The sequence below is a fragment of the Mustela putorius genome, unplaced genomic scaffold (genome assembly GCF_011764305.1).
Source record: "Mustela putorius furo isolate JIRA1106 unplaced genomic scaffold, ASM1176430v1.1 tig00537248_pilon_pilon_pilon, whole genome shotgun sequence".
NCBI lineage: Eukaryota > Metazoa > Chordata > Mammalia > Carnivora > Mustelidae > Mustela > Mustela putorius.
In genome coordinates, this window is record NW_025422387.1 from 6,756,025 (window position 1) to 6,783,710 (window position 27,686).

At 37.8% G+C, this 27,686-nt stretch overlaps 1 protein-coding gene across 7 annotated transcripts in view; it reads right to left on the reverse strand.

Moving 5' to 3' along the window:
- ATXN2 (ataxin 2) overlaps positions 1–27,686 on the reverse strand; it is a 115,555-nt gene that overhangs the window by 8,690 nt on the left and 79,179 nt on the right. For 4 of the 7 annotated variants that reach the window (XM_045073560.1, XM_045073559.1, XM_045073558.1 and 1 more), the window contains 7 exons: positions 19,560–19,864; positions 18,002–18,065; positions 17,272–17,424; positions 16,822–16,888; positions 5,421–5,605; positions 4,975–5,107; positions 1,330–1,383 (listed from right to left, as the gene is read on the reverse strand). In XM_045073560.1, coding sequence (XP_044929495.1) covers positions 1,330–1,383; positions 4,975–5,107; positions 5,421–5,605; positions 16,822–16,888; positions 17,272–17,424; positions 18,002–18,065; positions 19,560–19,864 — 961 coding nt within the window. The remainder of the gene's footprint in view (positions 1–1,329; positions 1,384–4,974; positions 5,108–5,420; positions 5,606–16,821; positions 16,889–17,271; positions 17,425–18,001; positions 18,066–19,559; positions 19,865–27,686) is intronic. The other 3 variants (XM_045073555.1, XM_045073557.1, XM_045073556.1) reach the window with 3 other exon arrangements.

Genomic DNA, 27,686 nt, shown 5'->3' on the forward strand with positions numbered 1-27,686 from the left:
AGCCCCACTGTTAGTTTCTTTTAAAAACTATTAATTCCTTTCAGGGGGAGTTGTACTAAGGCAGTTAATATTTAGGTTTGATGATTAAGGACCTTTTAGCTACTTACCAGGAAACTGACTCCAAATTTACTATCAGAGACAGTAAGATGGTGAGGATAACTACATTTGAGACCTCAAATTGAGTACATAATAAAATTAATTACTGACACTGTCTTTTACAAACTGTATCACATACAAAGTTTCCCTTTAATAGTATAGATATACAGCAAGACTCCTTTTTAAAGAGCATCTATTAAAGGATTAAATTTGTTAACAATTCCTAGCACCAAATGAGTAACAAGTACACACTTATTTTTGGATACCAAGTCATGACACAGTCAATGAAAACTTAAGTCAAAATGTTTTCTCAACTTTTTAAAATCTGGCATTTAGTAAATTCAGACATTAAGTCTGTCTAAAATAATCCAAAATTTAGTATTTAAAATCTTAATCCTTAACATCCCTTAAAATATAGTATCGCACATAAAGTGACTCATTATTGACATACATTTCTGAAGGACTTGTTGTGCAAGTTAGTACCTCTCTATTCCAAATACCGAGAAAGTCTGCGACTAGCCTTATTCAAAAACTGCCCTAGAAAATAAAGAAGACACACCTTACACATTCATTTCTAAAACAGAGCCCTGCCCAGACTTTCTCCATTTAGGAGCCACTGTTTATTTACCTTTTCACTGCTGGTGAGAGAGGCCGGTGCTGCCAAACATAATCCAGCAGCAAAGCTGCGCTTTCCTGGTGAAGCTCAAAACATCCTGGGGTGTCTACACCCGAATATCTTAAACCTTCTTCAGTCATGCAAAGACTGAAAAGACAGAAATGTTTCTTCCCTAGAATTTCAACCCTATTCAATTAAAAAATCCTTGTAAGGATGAATTTCTTCTTACCAGGATACTGAAAAAGCCTGCTATTTTAAGCCTTCTATACTAAATTTGTGGCTTGGATTTAAAAAAAAAAAAAAAAAAAAAAAAAGGCAGTTCAGCAGAAGTTTCTTTGAACAAGGAAAATATTAGGCACTTCCAAAACAGTCGTCACATGTTTGCTTGGTATGCAAAAATTAATTTCTGACGCCATTCAGTTTTTAAATTAACTCCAGCTTTCTTAAGCTGGGTTGTATTTTTTTTTTAAACTCTGAATTGTTTACAAATATACATATATTCAACAATTTTGGCTGGCACAAGGAAAATATTGCTCAACAAGTCTACTCCCTTAACATGTATTCTTTAAAAAGTGTTTTACTGTTCAATTAAAATTAGTATAAAAAACCCAACTCACTGGCAAAGTAGAAAGAAGGGCTTGTCTCCTTGTTGTATGGTAATTTGGGACATGCTGAATTTGGGAAATAGAAAGGTAAATTAGCCTTCTGAGGTGTGCATTTTCCTAATTTTCTGGAAAGGTTGACATATTTAGTAATTTCTTTTTGTATTCATGCATAAATCATTTTTCTTATTTTACAAGAGATGACAAGCACTTTAAACATTGCTACAAAATTATACAAAGGACTGAACCAAAAGACACTTTCTTCTGTACTTAATGTGTCGAGTTCCACATTCTGACTTGCTTAAATAAAAGGTACAAAATCATTATGTAATCAAAGAGCAGTATGGCATTCCATTGAACAACCTGAATACAAATAATGCACCAAAATAAGAGAATATTTACCAAGTTTAATTCAAAAGACTCAAACAGTTTTGTAAATCATGAAGAGAAACATCATTATTCTGTAAGATATTTATTAGGCATCTGGAAGTGAACCCCCAAATTTAGAAACATAATAATGGTAATATTAAACATGGGTATAGTATCATTTCTTATTAAAATGTCTACATAAATCTGTGTGTCTGTAAGGACATTTGGAAGGATATGCACCAAAATGTTAACTGGTGGTTGTCAGGTGTTGGGGATAATAGGTCTATTTTAAATCTTTTTGCCTCATGTATTTTCTCATTTGCTTGCATTAAACTACCAAAAACAAACTCAAATAAACTCAAAGAGGATTCTAGATCTAATTCTTCCTGACGGCTTCGGTTAGTAAAGAAAGTTTCATCACTAGTATTTCTGAAAGTGAAAATACCACTGCCATAGAACAAAATGAGGTGAACCAGAAGACAAGGAAACAAAAAGTAACTTCTTAGGAGGGAAGGGGCAAAGGCAATGATTTAAGTTAGATTAAGGTCAGAGATGAAGTTGGTGATCAAACTCCTTTCTATAACCGCTAGAAAGAGAACAAGGTCAATAACTATTTAGAATGTTTAGTATCTCTAGTAATTTAGCTGTTCAATAATCTGTCAGCATATTTATATTAAATACACCAACCATTTAAAGAAAATAATCACTTTTATTTTGTAGTCATTAGTGTCCTTTCTATTCTTAAAGCCTTTTGCTGTGGCTGTTAACAACGAATGAATGACAAAAGGGTGACCTAGAACTGTCGCCAACATCTGGGTGCATATTCTTTTATTTGCATAAAAAGTTGAAAATATTTAGATAGAATGAAGCTTAAAAATAGACATAATTCATACTCAAAATACTTGGTTCCTTTGGGAATATGAAATAGAAACTGTTCAAGGGAAGTAAGTATAAAATTAGCATTTCTATGCAACAGATTTAAAAGTACATTATTTTAAACTAAGACAAAGTGTCTATATCTGGCATAATTAAGTCTTGGAAGATCTAAAATAACTGAAGTAAATTACTGAAGAATTAATGACCTTGCTTTACTAGATTAAATTATGGTTTATGATGGCAAAGAATAAAATATTTCATTTTCTAGTGTTCTTTTTAGAGTATGAAATATCAAAACGACACCCTGAGTAAACAACCGTATCAACAACCATATCATAGCAACAACCATATCAAGTCCATAGCCTCACCTCAGCCTACCCTTATCAAGAGATGTCAATTAGATACAACATGTGTAAACTGTAGGAGAGGAGTTTCAAATCTGGCTGAGCAACTTTCTCCCACCAATAAAGAACTAGTCCTAATGACAAATCATTCCAGATTTTACTGGACATTAGATCTAGTGTTTTATCTGCAGTATTTCTTATTTACGCACATTTGAATAGACTTCAGGGTCCAAGGACAGCTACTTTTCAAATGGAAATGTTTTGGGAAAGCAATTATAAAACCATTAGTGTATCAAACACAGTATTTACGATACAGGCTATTTCAAACCAATGAACATCCATCCAAAAGACAAAACCAAATGCTGGCAGTTAGTGAACACATGGAGGAGAAAGATTCTTCTCAACATCACAGTATTACTACAATGTCTCAGAAGCATGGGTACACAAACAGCTATTCTCTAAAAAGTAATGGAAATTTTAACTCAAAAGTTTTAGACCTTATTCCAAGGGGAGTATGCCAGAAAACGGGAAGGAAGAAGTGTTTTTTCTATTTTTAAAATCATGATGTATTTATCAGAAATATATAAAGAATCATAATAAACTTTTTCACATAATAAGCCTTTAGCAAAAAACTGTTAAAATGTATACAAACTGTGTAGAAGCATGTATGATGAATACACTTTTATGCAATTTCATATATACTTAGTCCTGGTTAAGACAAGCCAATGAAAAACAATTATAACCAAAATCATAAGCCAAAATCAGTCTATCGGTATTTTTTCAATTAAATTATGAATGAGTTTTTTGTAAGAAAGTTTCCCCAAACGTGGCAATTACATCATTTTAACTTAAAGGGCATAATCCACAGCAGAAGGTTTTAAGTGGTAAGGTATAAAGATTGGGTTTAGGAACTTTACAAAAACAATGCCTTTAATCATTTAACATGCCTGTCACGGTGCGTGGGCAGTGGGAGCGCGCCTCCGGGAAGAAAGCGCGAGCAGCAGGTCATGGATGACAAGAAACTTGACTGCTGCTGCCTGAGGCCTATTCCTATGAACCTACAGAGTATCATATAGCCGTAGTCATTTTAAAAGTTTTAAAAGGTTTAAAAAAATGCAATGTCCATGTAATGGTACTTTCTTTCTCAGAGTGGTGTATTTTCCATTTGTATGAATAAATTTAAATTTCTCTCCTCCCACTCCAAAAAACTGAAATGCCAATGGGAAAACCTAAATGACAGTACAGGAGTGCTCAGGAAGGTTCAAAACAAAACTTACATCTTAATGAAACTAGAACGAATTAAAGTTTTTTTGAAAAATATGGGTCCACTCACAGACTCTATTACTTTAAGATATGAGTGGAAATGTCATTTTAAATTCTCAACATTGAAAAACCACATTATTTTAGTACTTTAGATGGATGCAAAGGTGACCTGCACAAAACTCTCCAGCCACAAAACTAAGATGGAGATTTTTGTCTATTATTCCTTTATATATTGTTTTAATTATTTTACATAGGATACTTCTCATTTTACCACTGTTTATATGATTATATTTAAAGTGTGACTCATGTCTAAAGGAGACCCAGTATCATACTATTTTGACCTCTTAAAAAATCAGCATGAGGCAGACACACAGTAGCATTCATTTTAACAAACAGCAATAAAAATATGTAACGCCAATGACTGCCCGAGGAAGGAGTGGAGCAGAATGTTTTCTTGTCAGAGAGAGCTTTCATTGTGTCACAACTTTCTTGGATGCCTTAGGCAGGCCATACCAAACTGCTGTAATACTGATGAGGAAGAGGAGGAAGATGCCTTTCTCCACAAATGATACTTTCCGTTATACAAGTCATTCAATTTCACTTAAAATAAGGAAAGACGTTTGAACACAAATTTCAGCAACAGAAGTTGAAATGATTTGACAAGACTTAAAGAAATGGGTTAATCTTTTCTTTAGATTCTTGACCCTCATTGGTACAAAAGGCTAAGTTATTCTTAAAGTTTCTTTTCAGAGCTTTAAAACAATTAATAGTCACTCACACTGAAAGAGACAAACAAAATGCTTCCTACCATACATCGCATGCGTCTGCTCATGAGCCCCGTACTGAGTTGCTGAAGAAGACACTAAACCAGGCTGGGCATGTGCCGGCGGTGCCATCATTCTAGCATTACCCTGTATCACAGGACTATAGACATGAGGATGCTGTGTTCAAACAAAATATAAAGAAAACACATTAAAGTATCTAACAGAATCAGGCAAATTTCAGTCAGACGTCTTAACTCCACACTTTCCAGGTTTAGAGAAACAACTCTGAAAATCCTAAAACTGTTTTTGGCTATTTCCTTTGAAATACTTACGCTGATCAGCAACCTTCTAAAGGCCCCCAAATCCTTAGCTATCTACCTTACCATGACACAGAACACAAAATATAAAGGAAGAGCCCTTTACTCTATTAAAGGTTAAAACTGAAAGCTATTTAAATGGAACAAAAATTAAGAGGTCACGGCAGCCTTACCTGAGACTGATAATGTGGCACATGCTGAACGAGAGGCTGATTTGGAAACTGCTGAGGACTATAGGCAACATATTGTGTGGAATAAGCTGGTGGGGTAGCCACAATCGGCGGGCCCGCCGCAGACGCTGGGTGCATCATGGTGCTCTGATGATGCTGGTCCTGCCGCTGCTGGGGCATATTTGGTACTGAAGAAAAGATGACTGAGTATTAGAAAATACCCTCTCCTCAGAATCAGACACATGCACATAGCATCGGACACATGCTCTTACACGTGTCTCATGTAACCTCAAACACCAATGCCCAACCCTCAGCACAACTCTGACTCATCCTTCAAGAGTCAGCTTGAAAGCAACCTCCACAGAGACTCTCTCCAATGACCCCCAGATCTGACTGAGTCCCTGTACATTGACACTTACAGCACTATGAAAAGTTTCCTACATACTACTTTCTGAGATAATCCCTGTCTGACACACCAAATTATGCCACTTGCTACAGAAGGCTATTATTTAAAGAAAAACAACAGTACAAGAAAAAAGCCAAAACCCAACACTAAGCTTTACTCTTTTCCCATCACTGAATTCTTCTACAATTTCTGCTCTTTCTCAAAACACAACAACACATAGTACCATGCAGCAGGTTTCTAATAGTTGTTTTTAAAAATTCCTGTTAAGTCTTTTATTACTTTTAAGATTTTATTTATTTGACAGAGAGAGAGGGAGCGAGTGAGCTCATGAGCATGAGCAGGGAGAGGGATGGGGAGAAGCAGACGTCCCGCTGAGCAGAGAGCCCCAGATGGGGCTCTCAATCCCGGGACCCCGAGATCATGACCTGAGTGGAGGCAGATGCCCAACTAGCTGAACCACCCAGGCAGCCCTACTGTATGTATTTTATTATTCCATACAGATTTTTGCCTCATGGTTCTCCCAGTGTTAAAATTCTAAAAATTAATTAAAAATTCAGCTAAAAAAAAAAAAAAAAAAAAAAAAGAATTCAGCTCAACTGGGGCGCCTGGCTGGCTCAGTCAGTAGAGGATATAGTTCTTATTCTTGGGGTGTGAATTTAAGCCCCACACTGGGTATAGAGATTACTTAAAAGAAATTCAGGGGGGCGCCTGGGTGGCTCAGTGGGTTAGGCCTCTGCCTTCGGCTCAGGTCATGATCTCAGGGTCCTGGGATCGAGCCTCGCATCGGGCTCTCTGCTCAGCGGGGAGCCTGCTTCCCCCTCACTCTCTGCCTGCCTCTCTGCCTACTTGTGATCTCTCTCTGTCAAATAAATAAATAAAATTAAAAAAAAAAAAAAAGAAAGAAAGAAAGAAAGAAAGAAATTCAGGGGCACCTGGGTGGCTCAGTCTGTTAAGCATCTGCCTTTGACTCAGGTCACGATCCCAGGGTCCTGGGATGGAGCCCCGGCACCCGGCTCCCTGCTCACGGGGAGCCTGCTTCTCCCTCTCCCTCCTGTTCATGCTATCTATCACTTTCTCTCCCTCTCAAATAAATAAAATCTTAAAAAAAAAAAAAATCAGCTGTGACCTCCTCTGTAACATCTTTTCCAGTTCCCCCAAAACGACGAGCTGCATGCTCTGTGTACCTTCTCCTCACTCGTCTATTAGAGCCCTGTACTGACTGTCGTCTGTAATGGGTGGGTGGTATGATGTCAACAAAGCCACTTGAGGGGAGGAATCATGAACCACTGCTTACAACACGGCAGAAGGCACAAAGAATGTGTAACCTGGCATGTTCATAAAATCATCAGAACTAATTACACAAGTAATTACTAATTTAGAGACAGAATTTGTTTAAATATTTGAATTTTCTTGCTAAAAATTTAATGACTTGCTGAAATTTAAGAGAGCTGGTAATACAGAGTTTTATTTATTTAGAGAAGGAAATGTGGAAATAGAAGAAATGTGTATACAGTAATATTTTTCTGAACTTGATCTTGAGAGTCCATATATTGAAAAAGCAATTCCTTTCAGTAAAGCTGCCCCAAACTCCTATAACATTTTTTTTTAAGATTTTATTTATTTATTTGACAGTGAGAGATCACAAGCAGGCAGAGAGAGAGAGAGAGAGAGAAAGAGGAGGAAGCAGGCTCCCTGTCAAGCAGAGAGCCCGATGCGGGACTCAATCCCAGGACCCTGGGATCATGACCTGAGCCGAAGGCAGAGGCTTAACCCACTGAGCCACCCAGGCACCCCTCAAACTCCTATAACATTTTTAACAAATGAAAGTTTACGATTTCTTTTGACACTTGATTATAACCCTTTTTACTATTTGATACTTGATTATAACCCTCATATATTAAAATAATTAATTTAAGTTAAAAAGCCAGTCAAGTGTACCATCTTTTTTAAAATTAAAATTCTAGGAACTCCTGGTTGGCTCAGTCAGTTAAGCATCTGCCTTCAGCTCTCATCATGATCCCAGAGTCCTGGGATTAAGCCCCACAGCGGGCTCCCTGCTCAATGGGGATCCTGCTTCTCCCTCTCTCTCTGCAGCTTCCCCTGCTTGTGCACATGCAATCTCTATAAAATACATAAAGTCTTAAAAAAAATTAAAATTCTAGTTATACACACAGAAAATGCTTGAATATAATTTTTTTTAAAGATTTATTTATTTGACAGGCAGAGATCACAAGTAGGCAGAGAGGCAGGCAGAGAGAGAGGGAGGAAGCAGGCTCTTTGCTCAGCAAAGAGCCCTATGCGGGGCTCGATCCCAGGACCCTGAGATCATGACCTGAGCTGAAGGCAGAGGCTTTAACCCACTGAGCCACCCAGGTGCCCCGCTTGAATATAATTTTAAAACATAAAAAAATTCTACAATACAACATAAAATCCTCCATCCCATTATTTACATACATTTTTTCCCACTAACAGCAACTGTGTGTGGCCTTCTACATTATCTCCTATGCATTAGCACATGTGCCTATGTATTTATACAGACATATACTTGGGTTTATGGCATATTTTCTTCCTCAAATTGAATCTATCTTAATATTAAACTATAACTTAGATGGACCATAGTTTAATGATTTCCATATGTCCAACGGTTTTCAACTGAGAGCAATTTGTCTTTCAAGGGACATGTGGCAATTCTGGAAACATTTTGGTTGCCACAAATGGGAGAAGGGGAGTACTACTAGCATCAAATGGGTAAAGGCCCAGGTACTTGGGTGGCTCAGTCAGTTAAGCATCTGCCTTCAGCTCAGGCCATGATCCCAGGGTTCTGGGATCTGGTCCCACACGGAGTGGGGGGTTTGGGTGGGGGTTCCCTGCTCAGCAGGGAGCCTGCTTCTCCCTCTCCCTCTACCCCTCGCCCCTGCTCATGCTCTCTCTCTTCTCTCTCTCCCACTCGCATTCTCCCTCAAATAAATAAAGTCTTAAAAAAAAAAGTTTTTAAAAATGGGTAAAGGCCAGGTATGCTAATAAACCAAAAATATCTGTCCCAAAATGTCAACAGAACCAAGGCTAAGAAATTCTGTTCTACATTAATAATAATAATAATAATAATGTCTACATTAATCAAGTTCTTGACTTTGGCATATTTTTAAAAACAACAAAGTTTTTCTCACAAATTGCAAAAGAAAACCATTACATTTGTACCAAGAAGACAAAGTGGTTTTGTGCAAAGGCTTTACTATCATGCAGGAATGATATGCCTTATACAATCCATGACTGTGTTTTGGAAGCAAATTCTTGACAAATGAAAGAGCATGATACAAAATTAACATAAAGACAGAAATAGCCTGCATATATAGTACTTCATAAACTTACTTCATAAGTAACTACTTAAACTGCAGTGGAAAACACACTGGTTTTATAACAATAAAAAAAGAAAATACCTAAGTATAAACTGAAAAAATACACACTATCTTCTAAGAGAAACTTTAAAAAAAAACACTAAAGATACAAAAGCAGATTTAAAGGAGAAAGGCGTAATTGTTCTTGCATAAGAAGACTAAATAAAAAGACAGTAATTCACCCCTAATTTATAAATTTAGTATCATTCCAATAAAAATGCCAACTGGAGAACTGAATGTTAAAAACAATGAGTTTGTACTAAAAGAACAACAAAAACCATCACTGGTCAACCTTTAGAGGATAGTATGAAATCAACTCATTATTTTGGGAACTTTCTTGAAATGATAACATTTTAATTACACAAACTATACCTCACAGTAACCAGTTTTTCTTTTTCTAAGATTCTGTCAGAGAGACAGAAGAAGAGAGCACAAGCAGGGGGAGCAGCAGGCAGAGGGAGAAGCAAGCTCCCTGATGAGCCGGGAGTCTGATGCAGACTTGATTCCAGGACCCTGGGATCATGACCTGAGCCACCCAGGCGTCCCTAAAGATTTTCTTTATAGAAATATTCCAACTAATAATTGAGTAAGGGATAATAGAGAATGTCACCATTTTGCAACCCCTTAATGAAATGATGGCTCTAGGGCTAGACAATGATTGTCAGTGGCTGCTAAAAAGACAAGGGCTGGTAGGAAATGTTATTCTGAATAGATACAGCTATTCTATTATCACAAAAAGGTGACATCATATGACTCCTCATGACAGTATACATTTCACCTATGCAACATTCTAGATTAAATTTAAAAAACTACAACCTGATCTTATCAAGCCTCCCTAGACATTTACTCTCAGTCTGCGAGCGTTATAGAGAACAGACGGCCACTTTAAACACCACGAAAGAGATGCAATTCCTGAAATTCAAATTGTAAAAAAAAATATATATATATAGAACAAAGCAGCTAGATTTAAGTAAAATGTAAAGGGGAAAAAACCCCAAAACTAAAGGGAAAACTTTAAGAGAGACTTATCATTAAGAGAGATACATAAATCAAAAAGGTGGATTTTGGATGACAGTAAGCTTTCAGTGAGTGGTAACCACTGATCACATATTTTATATATGTATAAAACAATAATGTAAAAGCTTCAAACAAAGAGAATTACCAAATTACCAAATGTGACAGAGACAAATGCTGAACAAATGCTGTTAGAAAAATGGTGCCATGGACACCTGGGTGGCTCAGTCGGTTAAGTGGCTGCCTTCAAGCTCATGTCATGATTCCAGGGTCCTGGGATCGAGTCCCACACTGGGCTCCTTGCTCAGCAGGGAGCCTGCTTCTGCCTCTGCCTCTGCCTGCTTACGCTCTTTCTGACAAATAAGTAAATTTAAAAAAAGAATAAAAAGAAAAATGGTGCCAACAGACTTGCCTAAAACAGGGTTGCCACAAACTGTCGCTCTGGAAAAAAGCAGTACCTGTAGAGTGTAACTGAAGAAGTACGCCTGGACCTAACACTGTAAGACAAGGCTCCACCCTAAGAACAGGAGCAATGCAAGGGTCATGTCACTTAGAAGACTTAGCCAGTGCAATAAAGCAAGAAAAATATACAGTGATTGGCCTATAATTATGTACACAGAAAATTCTAAGTCTAAAAGAAGCTACTAAAAACAATAAATGTATTTAGTGAAGTGGCAAGACACAAAGTCAGTATTAAGAAATCAAGTGTATCTCTATATACTTGGTAAACAATGTTTAAAAATTTTAAAACACTGAAAGAGCAGCATAAAAATATAAAATACCAACAACTTCTCACTCAAAACTGTTAAAGATTTCTAAATGAACTAGATACTAAGGAAATTAATACTGCATAGAAATGTTAAATTTTATTGTTAACAATCAGACAACAAATGTTTTTAAAATCTATTATACACATTTTATCAAAATGTAAATAAGCCCACCTCTAAGATGGGCCCCTCTGGTCCCGCCTCCTAGTACTCACACTCTGGTCAAGTCCCCTCCCACTGTACCAGGTCTGCTTTGTGTGATCTACAGCGTACATACCACATTGCCAAGGCTAGATTGTAAAACACACTCTAGGTTCCATTTACATCAATTTCTCTTTCTGAATACTCATTTTGGGAGAAGCCAGCTGCCATGTTATGACCAGCTTTATCCTGTCGATATCTCTGAACTGGAAGCAGATCCTGCAGCCCCATTTAACCCTTCAGACCCCATAGTTCTTTTTCTTTCTTTCTTTCTTTTTTTTTTTTAAGATTTTATTTTATTTGGCAGGCAGAGATCGCAAGTAAGCAGAAAGGCAAGCAGGCTCCCTGCTGAGCAGAGAGCCCAATGCAGGGCTGGATCTCAGGACCCTGGGATCATGACCTGAGCTGAAGGCAGAGGCTTTAACCCACTGAGCCACTCAGGTGCCCCTTCAGACCCTACAGTTTTAACCAATATCCTGACTGCAACTTCATTAGACACTGAGACAGAACCACCCAGTTAGGTTACACCTGATTTTCTAACCCTGAGAAACTGTGTGAAATAATTTATGTTTGTTGTTTTAGGCAGCTAAGCTCTGTGGTAATTTGTTAAAAGATGGGTAATACAGGGGCACCTGGGTGGCTTGTCAGTTAAGTGTCTCTTGGTTGCAGCTCAGGTCATGGTCTCAGGGTCATCAGACTGAGCCCTGCAGGAGGCTCCACACTCAGCAGGGAGTCAGCTTGAGATTCTCTCCTTCTCCCCTTTCTAATAAATAAAATCTTTTCTTTCTATCTTTCTTTTTTTTTTTTTCCAAAAAAGGGATAATACAGTCACTATTTTTACAAGGTTTTCAATGGAAAAGAAAAAGATGCAAGCAAAAAGTCACTGTAAAAATCTTGCAATGTTAAGTTGAATTAGATGTATCATTATAAATTTCCCAATTTTGTCCACTGAAAAGGCCAAAACACAATAACTCAAAGACCAGAAAATGGTTTATAAATACTTTTTCTGCAAAAAGAATTAGGATTCCTTGAAGGAATATGGATCCAGGTCGGGGTTTAGACACAGATTAGCCTGACATATCTTATTTACAGCAGAAACTAAGAAAGCTATCAAAGACAAATGAATAGGGGAGCCTGGGTGGCTCAGTCAATTAAGTGTCGGCCTTTGGCTCAGGTCATGATCTCAGGGTCCTGAGATTGAGTTCCATGTCGGGAATCCCTGCTCAGCAGGAGTCTGCTTCTCCCTCTGCATCTCTTCCCTGCTCTTCTGTGCTTTCTCTCAAATAAACAAATTAAATCTTAAACAACAACAACAACAAAAACAAAGACAAAGGAATAGTACTAAAAGGACACAGGAGCCAACTTGAAGGGAGTGGCATTGATTAGAAGATGGGGCAGGGGCACCTGGGTGGCTCAGTGGGTTAAGCCTCTGCCTTCGGCTCAGGTCATGATCCCAGGGTCCTGAGATCCAGCCCCACATCACATCGGGCTCTCTGCTCAGCAGGGAGCTGCTTCCCTTCTTCTCTCTCTGCCTGCCTCTCTATCAAATAAATAAATAAAACCTTAAAAAAAAAAAAAAAGATGGGGCAATAGGAGCAGCAAAAACCTGAAACATATGAATATACAAAAGTATATGAAAATCCATGCATTCCTGATATTTTTAAAAATAATAAAAGAAAGGGGGGGGGACAGTCACATCTTTCAAAACAAAGCAACTTCATTAGATACTACTGAAAAGTGTCAAGGGCAAAAACTCCTCACTGAAAGTTGGCACTTAAGGCAATTTTAAGCCCTTAAATTTAAGCATTTATTCTTACTTTCCTGTACCAACTATTTGAGTATAATCATATCCAACCCTAGTTGAAAAGAACAGCCCCTTACAGGATGATTCTAGCTAATACATAGAAAAGAAATGCTAGGAGTTCAGAAATTACTGTTTCCAAACTCCTAACCAATGATTTTCAAAATATGATCACGGACCTTCAGTATCACTAGGGAGCTGGTTTTATAAGCTGTACTAGAAATTTAAATTCTCAGGCTATACCCCAAATCTACTAAATTGGAAATTCTGGGGCTGGGGCCAAGCAATCTGTGTTTTAACAAATTCATCAAGTGATTCTAATACACACTAAAATTTGAGAACCAGAGTCCTAACAAATTTCAGAAAACTTTATATCTGGGGAGGGGAGGACTGGGCTATCACCACCTGAGCCCTTAATTTTACCAATTATCAAAGTAGGACCAGATAATGAGCATCTCCTGAACGATCCAACATCATCTGTTAAAGATTCTTTACCATCTTTTTTTTTTTTCTTTACCATCTTCTGTTAAATATCTCACAATCATCTGTTAAATATTCTTACCTCTCTGCCACAAGAAAATTAAATTAAACCTAATATAACTGGTGACATCACAAGAAGTGAAGAGACCATCTAGAATACAGGACATTCCTATGTAACAACTGGTTTCTATCTCAAAACAATGGCAGGAAAAAAAAAGAAGAGGAATTAGAAAGACATGTAATAAACATACTGTATGGATCTTATTACTTTGATCCATATTCAAAACAAACCAGCTGTAAAAAAATATCAAGATAATGCGATTGTGGTGATTATTAGATAAAAAGGAATTACAATTTTTTAAAAAAGATTTTATGTATTTATTAGAGAGAAAGAGAGCATAAGTAGGCAGAGCAGCAGGTAGTAGGAGAAGCACACTCTCTGATGAGCAGGCAGCCCGATGCAGGACTTGATCCCAGAACCCAGGGATCATGACCTGAGCCAAAGGGAGACACCTAACAGACTGAGCCACCCAGGTGCTCTGGAATTACTATTTTTATAAAGTGTGGTAATTAGCACTCTGGCTAAGAAAAATGTCCATATTCAAAAGGATAAACACTAAGTATATAGAAATAAAATGGCATGATATCAATGGCATGATACTTTAAATACTGCAGCAAAGAAACAAAGCACCCCTCAAATAAAGATGACAAAATCTTGATAATCACCAAATCTGAACTATGGACAAAGCAATTATGTTGTCACTTTCCACCTTCATAGCACAGACTATGTTTACAGCTGCTATTTGCAGTGTGCCTGTTCCACCTTCCTAGAAATGGCTCTACAACACTGGCTGAGGGTCTCTCAGGGCGTGTAACTTCTATCTTTGGGAAATGATACTGCTGCCTGAAGTTAAAGTGCCGCCCTCACATCAGAGCCTACAATAGTTTTGCTTTCATTGTAATCATCTTTTTTGTTTTAACATAAAAACACACCACTGTACTGTCTTAAGTAATCGTTAAAATATCCCATAACCAGGTAGTAATATACGAAAACCTTAATATTGTTTTTATTTAAATTAACATATCTTATTGGTTTCAGAGACAGAGGTCAGTGATTCATCAGTCTTATACAATACCCAGTGCCCTCCTTAATGTCCACCACCCAGTTGCTCCATGGCCCCCACCCCCCTCCCCTCCAGCAGCCCTGTTTGTTTCCCATGATTAAGAGTCTCTTATGGTTTGTCTACCTCTCTGATTTCATCTTATTTTTTCCCTCTCTTCCCCTATGATCTTCTGTTTTGTTAATTAAATACTACATACAAGCGAGATAATGGTATTTGTTGTTCTCTGACTTCTCTCATTTAGCACAAAACCCTCTAGTTCCATCCACATACTTGCAAATGGCAAGATATCTCATTTTTCTTTTTTTTAAAGATTTCATTTATGTATTTGGGAGAGAGAGACACAGCGAGAGAAAGAACACATTAGGGGGAATGGGAGAGGGAAAGCAGGCTTCCCACAGAGCAGGGAGCCCGATGCAGGCTTAATCCCAGGACCCTGGAATCATGACCTGAGTCAAAGGCAGACACTTAATGACTGAACCACCTACGCTTTTAAAAAATTTTTATTTATTTATTTGAGAGAGGGAGAACACAAGCACGGGGAGAGGCAGAGAGAGAAGCAGACTCCCCGCTGAGCGGGGAGCCTGATGCAGGACCTGATTCCAGAACCCCAGGACCATGACCCAAGCCAAACGCAGATGCCTAACCGACTGACCCAACTAGGCGCCCTTTCATTTTTCTTTTGATGGCTGAGTAATACTCCACTGTATATATATATACACCACATCTCCTTTATCCATTCTTCTGCTGATAGACATCTGGGCTCTTTCCACAGTTTGGCTATTATGGACACTGCTGCCATAAACACTGGGGTGCAGGTACCCCTTTCAGATCACCATATTTGTATCTTTGCAGTAAAGCATAGCAATGTGATTGCTGGGTCATAGGGCAGCTCTACTTTCAACTTTTTGAGGAACCTCCACACTGTTTTCCAGAGTGGCTCCACCAGCCTGCATTCCCACCAACAGTTTGAGAGGAAGACATATCTTAATATTAACCTCACTCAAAATGGCACTAGAAGAACCTTTCCTCCACATGAACTTTTTTAGATCCACAGAATAAGATTAATCCTAAAACTAGAGAACTTTGAATTATCTAAGCTACAGTTCTTTCGGCATGTTCCAGTGTTCCAAGGCAAAGAATACCATACTTGTTTAAAAAGAAAAAAGTAAGAATTTTAATCAACATCCAAAAATGATTACTTCAAATACTTAGGAAAGTTTATTAATTTAAGAATTGGAAGTTTTAGGTCAGGAGAATATTGCTAGGCACTGAGTAACTTATCAACTAGCTCTCAACTACCTGGATGGCAAAAAAGGACACCTTTTAACATTTGCCCACATTAAACGATCTCCTTTTAAGATCAGTATGTGTTTTCTTCCCACAAAGGCTGTTTAACCACAAGTCTAGAATATTAGATTACACAACATTCTCATTTTATTATTTTTTAAAGATTTATTTATTTGAGGGTGGGGAGGGGCAGAGGGAGAGAGAATCCCAAGCATACTCTACAGGGAGCCCAACGCAGGGCTGAGATCACAACCTGAGCCAAAACCAAGAGTTGGATGCTTAACCGACTGTGCCACCCAGGCTCCCCACAATATTCTCATTTTGAAGATGAGGAAATATCCCTCTACTATGAAGATTTTGACGGTTTCTGAAATGAGCTGCCCTCAGCTCAAAAAGAAATTCCAGATTGGGCAGGGGGGGGGGTTGTATGTTATTATGAAACAAAAGGTCAACAACCTGGTAAACTAATTTAGCAAACACTTTTCAAATTTAGTAATGAAAACTTCAAAATCACTTATTCTTTCTGAAAAGGATCTTAAACAATCACAACTGACGAACATTTTCTCCTCCCCTAGTCTTGTTTATTAAAATGCATCTGAGGGGCACACAGGTGGTACCGTTTGTTGAGCATCCAACTCTTGGTTTTGGCTCAGGCTATGGTCTCAAGGTTGCGAGATTGGCTCTGCTCTCAGTGACAAGTCTGCTTGAGTTTCTCTCTCCCTCTGCCCCCTCCCCTTTCTCTCTCTCTAATAAATCAATCTTGGTGGGGGAAGTGCATCAAATACCTTACCTAGTATTGGGTATCACAAATCAATGCACAGGCTGACCAAAAATGAAAGCTCAACGACAAATATTCATTCATTATAAATCAGTTCCCGAATTCATGCAGCATGCTGACTACAAGCAAACACAGGCAGGATTATTCTCACCTTTACCTGCTCTATATGTCTTGGCTTGATTCACTGGCATGGGCGTCATAGGTATAGGGTATAAAGGCTTGAGGGAATTAAAAAAAAAAAAAGATTAAACTTTTCAGATAGTAAGAATATATTTTACTATTTTCGCTTAGTTGTATATTGCTAGAGAGCTAGCACTGAGGTTTCCTCATTCTCCAGGAATTATTAAAAAAATAAAATCACCCCATACCTAAAAGGACAAACCCCAAACTGCAGTAAACCTGAACTGTCTTTCTTTCTCACCAGAAAACATTCTCAGATTTGGGTTTTTATACTAACAACACACCATGCTATTGCATGCCTCCCCCTTTCAAGTACTTTTGTTTTGCCACTACTGCCTTAAGTCACCACACACTGACAGAGTGCTTGGTGTGAATACAAATAACTAAGGAGGGAAAACGAACATCAAAATCTAGGACTTACTTGCACGCCTGGGCTCACTGGGACTGGATACATCATATTTGGTGCAAAACAAACAGGCTGCGTGTAAACTGGAGCTGGCTGTTGGTGGCCCACCATGGATGGGCTGGGCTGTGCTTGAGGACGAGGTGAAGTTGGGGTTGTAGAAGGCTTTGGCTACAAAAATAAAAATCAACCATCTAAAGGTGAAAGGCCAACTGTTATTTCAATCGGAAAACTGATCTTTCCCATCTTTCTAAGCTCTATTTGCTTTTAGTGCCTTTTAATGAAAAAAAGTTTTAGAAAATAAATTTCCACGTTTCAAAAGGAAAAGCACTTGGGTAGAAAGTTAAATTTGCCAATTAATTTATTATAATAATCTGCCAACTTGTCAATAATACTTTAAAACAGTTGTGATTTTTAATGAACTAAAGTATTTTTAAAATTTACTAAGTGTATTATAAATTCAGTAGAATAAAAATAGTTTATCTATAAACCTGAGAGCCTAGCTTGTCAGCCAGTCAGAGTCAAAGATTTACCCCAGACCACATTTAACTGATAACAAAACAAAACAAAAATCTTTTCAGTGACTCAAAAATATTCATAAATGACCATATAAGAAAAAGGAACTTAAACTACAAGTTGTTTCGACATCCTGTGAGTTTAGATGGCAGGTATGTGGGAAATACTATTACCAATAATAAATTAATTTTTTTAGAGAAAATGATTACTTCAAAGAGAGAAATAAACTTACCTGAGAAAAGGAACGAGGGTTGAACTCTTTTGCATTAGGATTCAAAGTTGATTTTCTCACTTGCCTAAACCAGGGGAAAATTAAAAGGGGCCAATAAAATTTGCATGGAACTTGTGTTTCTCTCAAGTCTTCTACACTTTTTTTAAAAAACTGCTAAACATACATTAAACAATTCTTACTAGATCATGAATTCTCTTCATTAAAATGCATACATGTATTTCCCACACCTTAATCAGATTAAGGCATGCCCAAAAAAGGCAATTTTTTAAAAAGTGGGGGCACCTGGTTGGCTCAGTTATTTAAGCATCCGATTCTTGATTTTGGCTCAGGTTATGATCTCAGGGTCCTGGGATCAAGCTCCACCTGGAGGTCTGCATTCAGTGGGTGTCTGCCTGAGGATTCTTTCTCGCCCTCTCCCCATCCCCGAACCATGCATATATATGCATGTGTACAGCAAATAAATAAATAAATCCTAAAAAAAAGTGTTAATATATCTTCTCTCAAAGGCAATCAACAAATCAACTGAGATAATAAAATATCGCTAAAGGCAATCCCTAATATACCAATTCTCTAGAATGCAGTATTTTCTTTCCTTCTCTCTCTCTTTTTTAAGATTTTACTTTTAAGTACTCTCTACACCCAACATGGGGTGGAACCCACACACTGAGATCAAGGTGCATGCTCTGCAGACTGAACCAGCTGGGTGCCCCCTTGCATGCAGTATTTTCTAATGCAACCAAGTGTTTTCCTACATACCACCCACATACCACTATTGGGAAATAAAAATTTTTGCCTCATATTAAGAATAAGCACTCTCTGACAGATGAATAGGCTGCATTCCAAAAGTTCGGCTGTAAATGGATTGTATGGAACCCAGAATAGATAAATTAACAGTGGTTAGGCTGAAATGACATATCAAATGTGGAGGATTAAGTTTATCTTAAGAAATCTAACAATTAATAACAATCCTAACAACTAATAAAACGTTTTCTGACGGAAAACATGCTGAATTCCAAGTAGGAGCCAGACACTGTTATTTCAATCTGAAAACTGATCTTTCTCATCTTTCTAAGCTCTATTTGCTTTTAGTGCCTTTTAATGAAAAAAAGTTTTAGAAAATAAATTTCCACGTTTCAAAAGGTAGAAAGTTAAATTTGCCAATTAATTTATTATAATAATCTGCCAACTTGTCAATAATAACTTGTCATCTCTTTCTGGCAGCAGCAGTTCTTGGTTCTAGCAGCAGGGCTAGGAGGGGGTACTGACCAGCATTCAGGGGATATACTTCCCAAAACTCCCTGTATATTTACAAAAAAAAAGTTCTTCTAAATTTAGTCTTGATTTTGGCTATGGGGAACAAAACTGGGGAAGGAAGGAAACAGAGTACAGAGTACAAAGACTTAATTTACTTAAGAAGTCATCTGTTTACAGTTGTTTGTAACCTGGGGGGGTACTCAGAAAGCAGTCCAAAAGTCCAGATAGATTCCTAAGCTGAAAGCCCCTGTACACTCTAAAAAAAAGTAAGTAACAGGATGTGCTCAATTCAAAGTTTACTCACTCAGCTGCATCTTTCTTCTCTTCTTTATCATCCTTCTCTTGTTTACATCCTGGACTGGAAGTCTGAACCCCTTGTGATGTGACCTCAGGTCCCCTCTTATGCTCCGTGTTACTGAGGATTGAAGGGGAAATGCTGGGACTGTTCGGTTTGCTGCTGCTACTGGTGCAATTGCTGCTGCTATTTTCAATGAATGAATCCTTAGCATTTGGTTCAATTTTGTCTTTGATCAAATCTCTTGATTTTTCTCCCTCTCTATTTTTGTTTAGCAGTTGATCCATAGATTCAGAAGTAGAACTTGGCTGTAACTGAATAAAGAAAACAATTATATTTAAATATTTTAAATAACTCCATAATCAATTTTCTCCATGAGCGTAAGCAAACTAATACTATTTATAAGCATGATATACCAAATAAGGCTTTTTACATTTTAAGAGTAATGTACTTACTATAAAGCAATAATAACAGAACATATATACAACACACCCATAGTCATCTAGGCACTCAAATATCCTAACCTCAAAAGTTAAGTATCTACTAACTGCCTACCATGTGTCAGAAATTGTACCCTCTGAGTATGGAAAATACGAATAGTTCCTATCCTCACCCTTACCACCTGGGTGAGATCAGATACCTAACAAAAATGTGGTAAATGAAATGGGATCCTAAAGGAAAAGCAATTTATAGAAAAAGGTTTCTCAGTGGAAGTGCCATGTAGTCTAAGGTATAAAAGTTTGGGGGTGAGAGTAACCTGGAAAATGGAATTATCTAAGCTAAAGAAACAACATGCTTAAAAACCCAAGGGAAAGGGAGAAACAGAAAAGCACTAGTGGACTAGGACCTGGGCCTGGACTGCAGAAGTGGTGGGTTGGCAAGTCCGAAGCAGGTGGATTCAGAGGGACAGAAGGTTGGTCAATTAGATCTAACCTTATCGAAGAAGGAAAGTGCAAAACACAAGTACCAAGACGAGTAGAAGGCTAAGATGTTAGTGAAGTAGGTGCTGGGGTTTTTAAGTTTACAGGCTAGAAGAAATCAATGCTACTACTGTCTGAAGATGATTGATTTAAGATGCCATACTCTCTAGAAAGGTAAGAGAAGCAGCTGAAGGAAATGACAAGAAAAAGAGAAGGAAAAAGACACCAAGGAAAAGCCGCCGAAGTGGCAATGTGAATAGAGCAGCAGCCCCAGGCATCAAGAAGGGACTGCACGAGCTGGACAGAAAAAAAGGGTCTCTCCCCAGCCTCAGGATGGGCAAACAAATGTCAAGGTCTCACTGCTCAGGCCCTTGGCAGGCTGGCTTCTTGAGAGCATCTCCAGCTTCACCACATCACCTAGACAGTCACAGAATCCACAAGCAGCTCATGCCGAAAGGTGATGATAGGATCATTTATTTGAACCCAGTGGCAACTCAAGTTACAACAGGCATTTAATGTTTAAGCCAGCATTTGTTCAGGTAATTTTTAGTAGCAGCTACCTACATTAAGAGACCAACTGCATACTGCAGAGATCTCTTGAGTATTTCCAGAAGTCTTTTGAGTGAGACAAAAATGAGACTTTTTTTTATGTTACTCATATATAATGGAAAACATACCTAAAGTACTCACTATGGTGTGGACACTGTTCTAAATGATTTAACTCATTCCTTTAATTGCTACAACAGACCTATGTGATGTAGACACTTACCACCACCTCATAAATTGATAAACTAAGGCACAATTCATGCTTTTCAGCATTCAGCTGTATTTCCAACTGCAGTACACTAAAGAAGCCTAAGTGAAAACTGAGATTTTTTCCTTCCCCTTACCACTTTTTTCCAATAAAACATAATATATAAATGTATTGGTTTCAGGCATACACCACATTCAATATACGTATATGCTGCAAAATAATCAATGTCTAGTTAACAGCCATAACTGCAGTTAAAAATTTTTCTTTTGACAACTTTTAAGATCAATTCTTTTAGGAAGTTTCAAATATTACAGCACAGTATGACTGACTAGAGTCACCATGCTGAACATTACACCCCCATGACTTATTTTATAAATAGAAGTTTTTATCTTTTGACCCCATTCACACATTTCACTGTCCCCTGCCTGTGATAACCAATCTGTACCTGAAGGGCCTTTTTTTCTTTTTTTTAAGATCTCACACATAAGCGAGATTATGCAATTATTTGTCTTTGATTTATTTTACTTAGCATGGTGACCACAAAGTCCATCCACGTTGTCACAAATGACAGGATCTCCCTTTTATGCCTCAATATTCCTGTATCTATATTACATATACATAAATATGTATATGTATTTGTATATACATATATATACACACCCCATTTTCTTTATCCATTCACCCATCAATGGGCACCTAGGTTGCTTTCATGTCTTGGCCACTGTAAATAATGATACAATGATTGCAATGATGCAATGGGGATCCAGCTATATTTCTGAGTTGGTATTTTCATTCCCTTTGTATAAATACCCAGAAATGGAACTGCTAGATCATATGGTAGTTCTATTTTTAATTTTTTTATTTTTGAGGAACCTCTTAGCACCTACAGCAATTTATGTTTCTACCAAAATTGTACATCTTAGCCAACACTTGTTATTTTCTTAAAATTTTTTGGTAACAGACATTCCAAAAGTATGGGTGATATCTCATTGTGGTTTTGATTTGCATTTCCCTGGTGATTAGTGGTAAGCACCTGTTCGTGGACTTATTGGCCATCTGTATGTCTTCTTGGAAAAGTGTTTATTTACATCCTCTGCCATTTTTAGATCAGTTTTTTGGGGAGGGGGTGTGTGCTACTCAGTTACAGGAGTTTTGTATGTTGGATATTAAATCCTTATCAGCTATGTGATTTGCAAATATTTCCACCATGTAGTAGGTTCCTTTTCATTTTGGTTTCCTTCACTGTGCATTATTTTAGCTCTTGTTACTTCTGCTTTTGATTTTAAATAAAAAAATCACTGCCAATCACTGCCAACATCAAGGAGCTCACTGCCTAGGTTTCCTTCTAGGAGTTTCTGTTCAAGTCTTTAATCCATTTTGAGTTAATATTTATGTAGAGTGTAAGACAGTCCAGTTTTATTCTTTTTAAAATTTTACTTATTTGAGAGAGAAGGAGACAGCACACCTGTGAGCAGGGGAAGGAGCGGAGGGATAGAGAAAGAATCCCAAGCAGACTGCGTTGAGCGGGGAGCTGATGCAGGGCTCAATCTCCTGACCCTGAGATCATGACCTGAGCTGGAATCAAGAATCAGATGCTCAACCAACTGAGCCACCCAGATGCCCTAGTATTATTCTTTTAAATGTGGTTGTCCAGTTTTCCCAACACCATTTAATGATGATACTGGCCCTTCCTTATGCTTTTTTTTTTTTTTTTTAATTTTCTTTATTTGAGAGAGAGAGAGCAGGGAGAGGAGCAGAAGGAGAAGCAGACTCCCTGCTGAGTATGGAGCCCAACATGGGGCTCAATCCCAGGACCCCGCGATCACAACCTGAGTCGAAATCAACAGTCAGATGCTTAATCAACTGAGCCTCCCAGGCGCCTCTCAGTCTATATTCTCAGTCTATATTCTTGGCTCTTTTGTCATAAATTAATTAACCATATGTGCATAGCTTTAGTTCTGGGCTCTCTATTTTTTGTGTAACTGACCTGTGTATCTGTTTTATGCCAAGAACATACTTTTATTACTGCAGCTTTATTATATAGTTTGAAATCAGGGAGCATAATGCCTCCAGCTTTCCTCTTCTTTCTCAAGACTGCTTTGGCTGTCTGAAATATACTACAGTAACACAATTTTTAGGATTATTGGTTCATTTTCTGTGAAAAATGCCATTGCAATTTTGATAGAGACTGCACTGAATCTCTAGGTTGCTTTGGGTAGTATGGACATTTAATGGGAAAACTGAAATTCTTATGTGATTTAACAAACAAGACAAGTGATTGCCAGTAAAACACTGGGGTTTTGTTTTGTCTTGTTTTTTTTGCTAATAAGAATTAATATTCACTGAATACATACTGGATGTGTCATGTACTATATTAAACACTTCACATTAGTATCTCATTTAATTCTCATGAGAACAATGAAATTGGTTCTACAATAATCCCATTTCAGCTTGGTAGTGTTTCACAGGGTATTTGTAAAGGAATGATTCAAATCAGACACGTTTACTTACCTCCAAACCCCATACTGTTAATCTGTACAGATCAAATTACTAGGAATTCGTACACAAATAAAGTTATCAGCATCGTGCACATAGCTATATTAGATCCTGCAGATGGCTGTCAAGTAAAACGAAAAGAAAAAAGAAAACCACAGAGTACTCTTAACCTCTGTCTCAAAGAAAGACTAGAGATTTCCGTGAATCACATAGTTTGAGGCCACGTGTATACTATGAGGACGGCTCTGATAATTCACTCACTGAATAGCAGAGTACAGCCTATGTGTTAGGTACTATCCAAAGCACTACTAGAAACTTAAACACACAAATGGCTGGGCCTATCTTTTACTAACCATGTGATTCTTGGCAAATTATTTAATTTGTCTTTACCTCAGTTTCCTAATATACACACTGGAAATAATAATAGAGGCTGCTTCAAAGGGATGATAGGACAATAAAAGATTGATCACATAAGCATTTAAGACAGCATAGGATACATAGGTAATATTCAATGTGTAAACTACTAATGTTATTTTACCCTAATTGAAGTATAAAGTTCACTCTCAGACATTTTTTAATACCATCTCCTTGCTTTTCAGAACTCCTTTATGGACAAAAAAGTTACTTATACAAGACTTAATGTTACATTAAATTTTTCAGGCTCCCAATAGTAATATATTAGAATTCCTAAAAAGGTAGTGTTCTAATCCTACAACCACCTGGACTTTAAGAGTCAAGCATTAAAGAAGATTTACAGAAAACTGTGAACTGATAACATGAGAAACAAAATGTTTTCTACTAAATGAAGTTACAAGCTTATTAAAAATACACTATCGCTAGGGGCGCCTGTGTGGCTCAGTGGGTTAAAGCCTCTGCCTTCGGCTCAGGTCATGATCTCAGGGTCCTGGGATCGAGCCCCGCATCGGGCTCTCTGCTTGGCAGGGTGCCTGCTCCCCACCCACCCCACCCCCCGCCTGCCTCTCTGCCTGCTTGTGATCTCTGTCTGTCAAATAAATTTTTAAAAATCTTAAAAAAAAAAAACAAAAAAACCACTCTAACTCTATTGGTGCCTGGGTGGCTGAGTTGGTTAAGTACCCGACTCTTGATTTTAGTTCAGGTTATGGTTTCAGGGTTGTGAGATAGAGCCCTACGTTGTGAGATGGAGCACTGTGCATAGAACCTACTTAAGACTCTCTCCCTCCCCCTCTCCCCTTTTCCCTCCCCACCTTAAACAAAACAAAACAAAACAAAAACACTAATTCTGAGACAGTGTGTTGCTGACATAAGTAAAGACAGAGAGATGTATGGAAGAGAATTCAGAACCCAGTAATGAGAGTTTCCACAAGAATGCAAAGATTATTCAATTCAGTATCTTTTCTTTTTTTTAAGATTTTGTTTGTTTTAAAGAGAGAGAGAAAGCAAGCACAAGCAGGGGGATGGGCAAAGAGAGAATCCCAAGCAGACTCCACACCCCCCCAACATGGGGCTTGACTGATCCTATGACCCCTGAGATCATGACCCAAACTGAAACTAAGAACCTGACAACCAATCAACTCAGCCACCAGGAGGCACCCCCAATTCAGTATCTTTTAAAAGAGAAGGTGCTGGGACAAGTAAGAGCAACAAGCACAAGAGTAAATCTGGAAGCCTACCTCACACTATATATAACAATTACTCAAAATGGATCACAGCCCTAAATTAGACTCTTAGAAAAAAAATAAGAGTAAATCTTTATGACTATGGATTAAGCCATGGCTTCTGAGATATGACACCAAAAGCACAAGCAACAACAACAACAAAAAAGAGATAAAGTGGACTTCAGTAAAATAAAAAATTTTGGGATAAGGGTCAACATCTAGAAAGTGAAAAGACAACTGACAGAACAGTAGAAAAAAATTGCAAACCATGTATCTCATGTGAGACTTGTACACAGAATAAAGAACTCAATAATAAGACAACTCAGATTTTAAAATGGGCAAAGGATCTGAATAGACATTTCTCTAAAAGAGATTTATAAGTGGCCAAGGAACACATAAAAAGATGCTCAACATTGTTAGCCAATATCAAACCACAATGAGATACCACAGGATGTCTACAACAGAAGAGACAATAACAAATGCTGGCAAGGATGTGGAGAAACAGAAATCCTTATATGCTGGTGATGGAAACCACAATACTCCAGTTGCTTTGGCAACAGTCTGGAAATTTTCCTCAAATGGTTTAAGACAGAGTTACCATAGGACCCAGAAATTCTACTCTTATGTATATACACCCGAAAGAAATGAATATATATGTCCACAACAAAAACTATACTAATATTCATAGCAGCATTATTCGTAACAGTCAACATATGGGAAAAACTTGAAGAGACATTAAATGATGGATAAATAAAATGTGGTCTATTCATACAATGGAGTATTATTAAAAAGCAATGAAGTACTGGGGTGCCTGGGTGGTGTAGTTGGTTAGGAGACCAATTCTTGGTTTCAGCTCAGGTCCTGATTTCAGGGTTGTGGGATCAAGCCCTATGTTGGGTTTCCTGCTCAGCAGACAGATTGCTTGAGATTCTCTCTCCCTCACCCTCTGCCCCTCCCACTGCTCGCACGCTCTCATGTGCTCTAATAAATCTTAAAAAAAAAAAAAAAGCAATGACAGATGCTCCAACATGGATGACCTTTGAAAATATTATGCTAAGTAAAGAAGCCAGACTCAAAAGGCCTCATATCATGAGATTCCATTCATATGAAATGTCCAAAAGAGGCAACTAACTGCAGAGAGAAAGCAAGCAGACTGTCTAGGACCTAAGGAAAGGGGTGTGGGAGAGATGTTTAAAAGCAAAAGAGGAATGACTGCTAAGGGGTATGGGGTTTCTTCTGGGGGTGAAGAAAATGTTCTAAAACTGACTGTGGTAATGGTCGTTTAAATCTGTGAATATATAAAAAGCCACTGAATTGTACACTTTGTATGGCTAAAATGTACGACACGTAAATTTTATCTCAGTAAGACTGATACTACTAACCCATATGTTTCAGAGTAAAAATTTTCTTTCCTTCATAACATGATAAATTCAACATAAGAAAGGACTGAATGCTTGAGTCTAAAAAGTAATGTGAGAAAATAAAAGGGAATAGGCAATACCTATAACGAGCTCATTTACGTCAAATGGAAGATTATGCAAAATAGTATCATCTATTCTTTAGGAATCTATTCAGATGCAGTGTAAAGAACTGCACAGAAACGAAACCCTCCCCTCTGGCAGAAGCATGCAGCTGAGGAGACCAAGTACATAAAAGAGCTTTAATTGTGTTGGGAATACATGACATATTAAACTGGCTATCTGGGCATTTGGTTGTAATTCTCCATATCATGTCCATGGATTATCTATGGCTTAAAAAATTAAAATTTAAGTTCATAATCACTAACAGCATTAAAGCTGAATAGATAAATTGTGAAAAAATGTGGTATGTAATATTTTGAATGGTGCCAATAAATATGAAGCTATCACCAAAAAATCATTAATTTTTAGGAAGCTAACACAGACTATAACAAAGCTGCCCTTTGACTGATTCATCTCTTAAGTCAACCATATTTTCCAAAGGCTGATAATCAGATCTTTTCCTCTAAGAAGCTAAGTTTCAGGAGAACTTCTTGCATTGGTCCCAAAATGACTTGATATACAAAGTGTATTATAATAAACGTGTACAAAAGAACACAGTGTTCATCCAGAAGAGATGGGAGAATGTTCGGAGTCCTAAGACAGATAACTGGTACTAAAGACCAATTTCTGGGGCGCCTGGGTGGCTCAATGGGTTAAAGCCTCTGCCTTCGGCTCAGGTCGTGGTCCCAGGGTCCTGGGATCGAGCCCCTCGTCGGGCTCTCTGCTCAGCAGGGAACCTGCTTCCTCCTCTCTCTCTGCCTGCCTCTCTGCCTGCTTGTGATCTCTGTCAAATAAATAAATAAAATCTT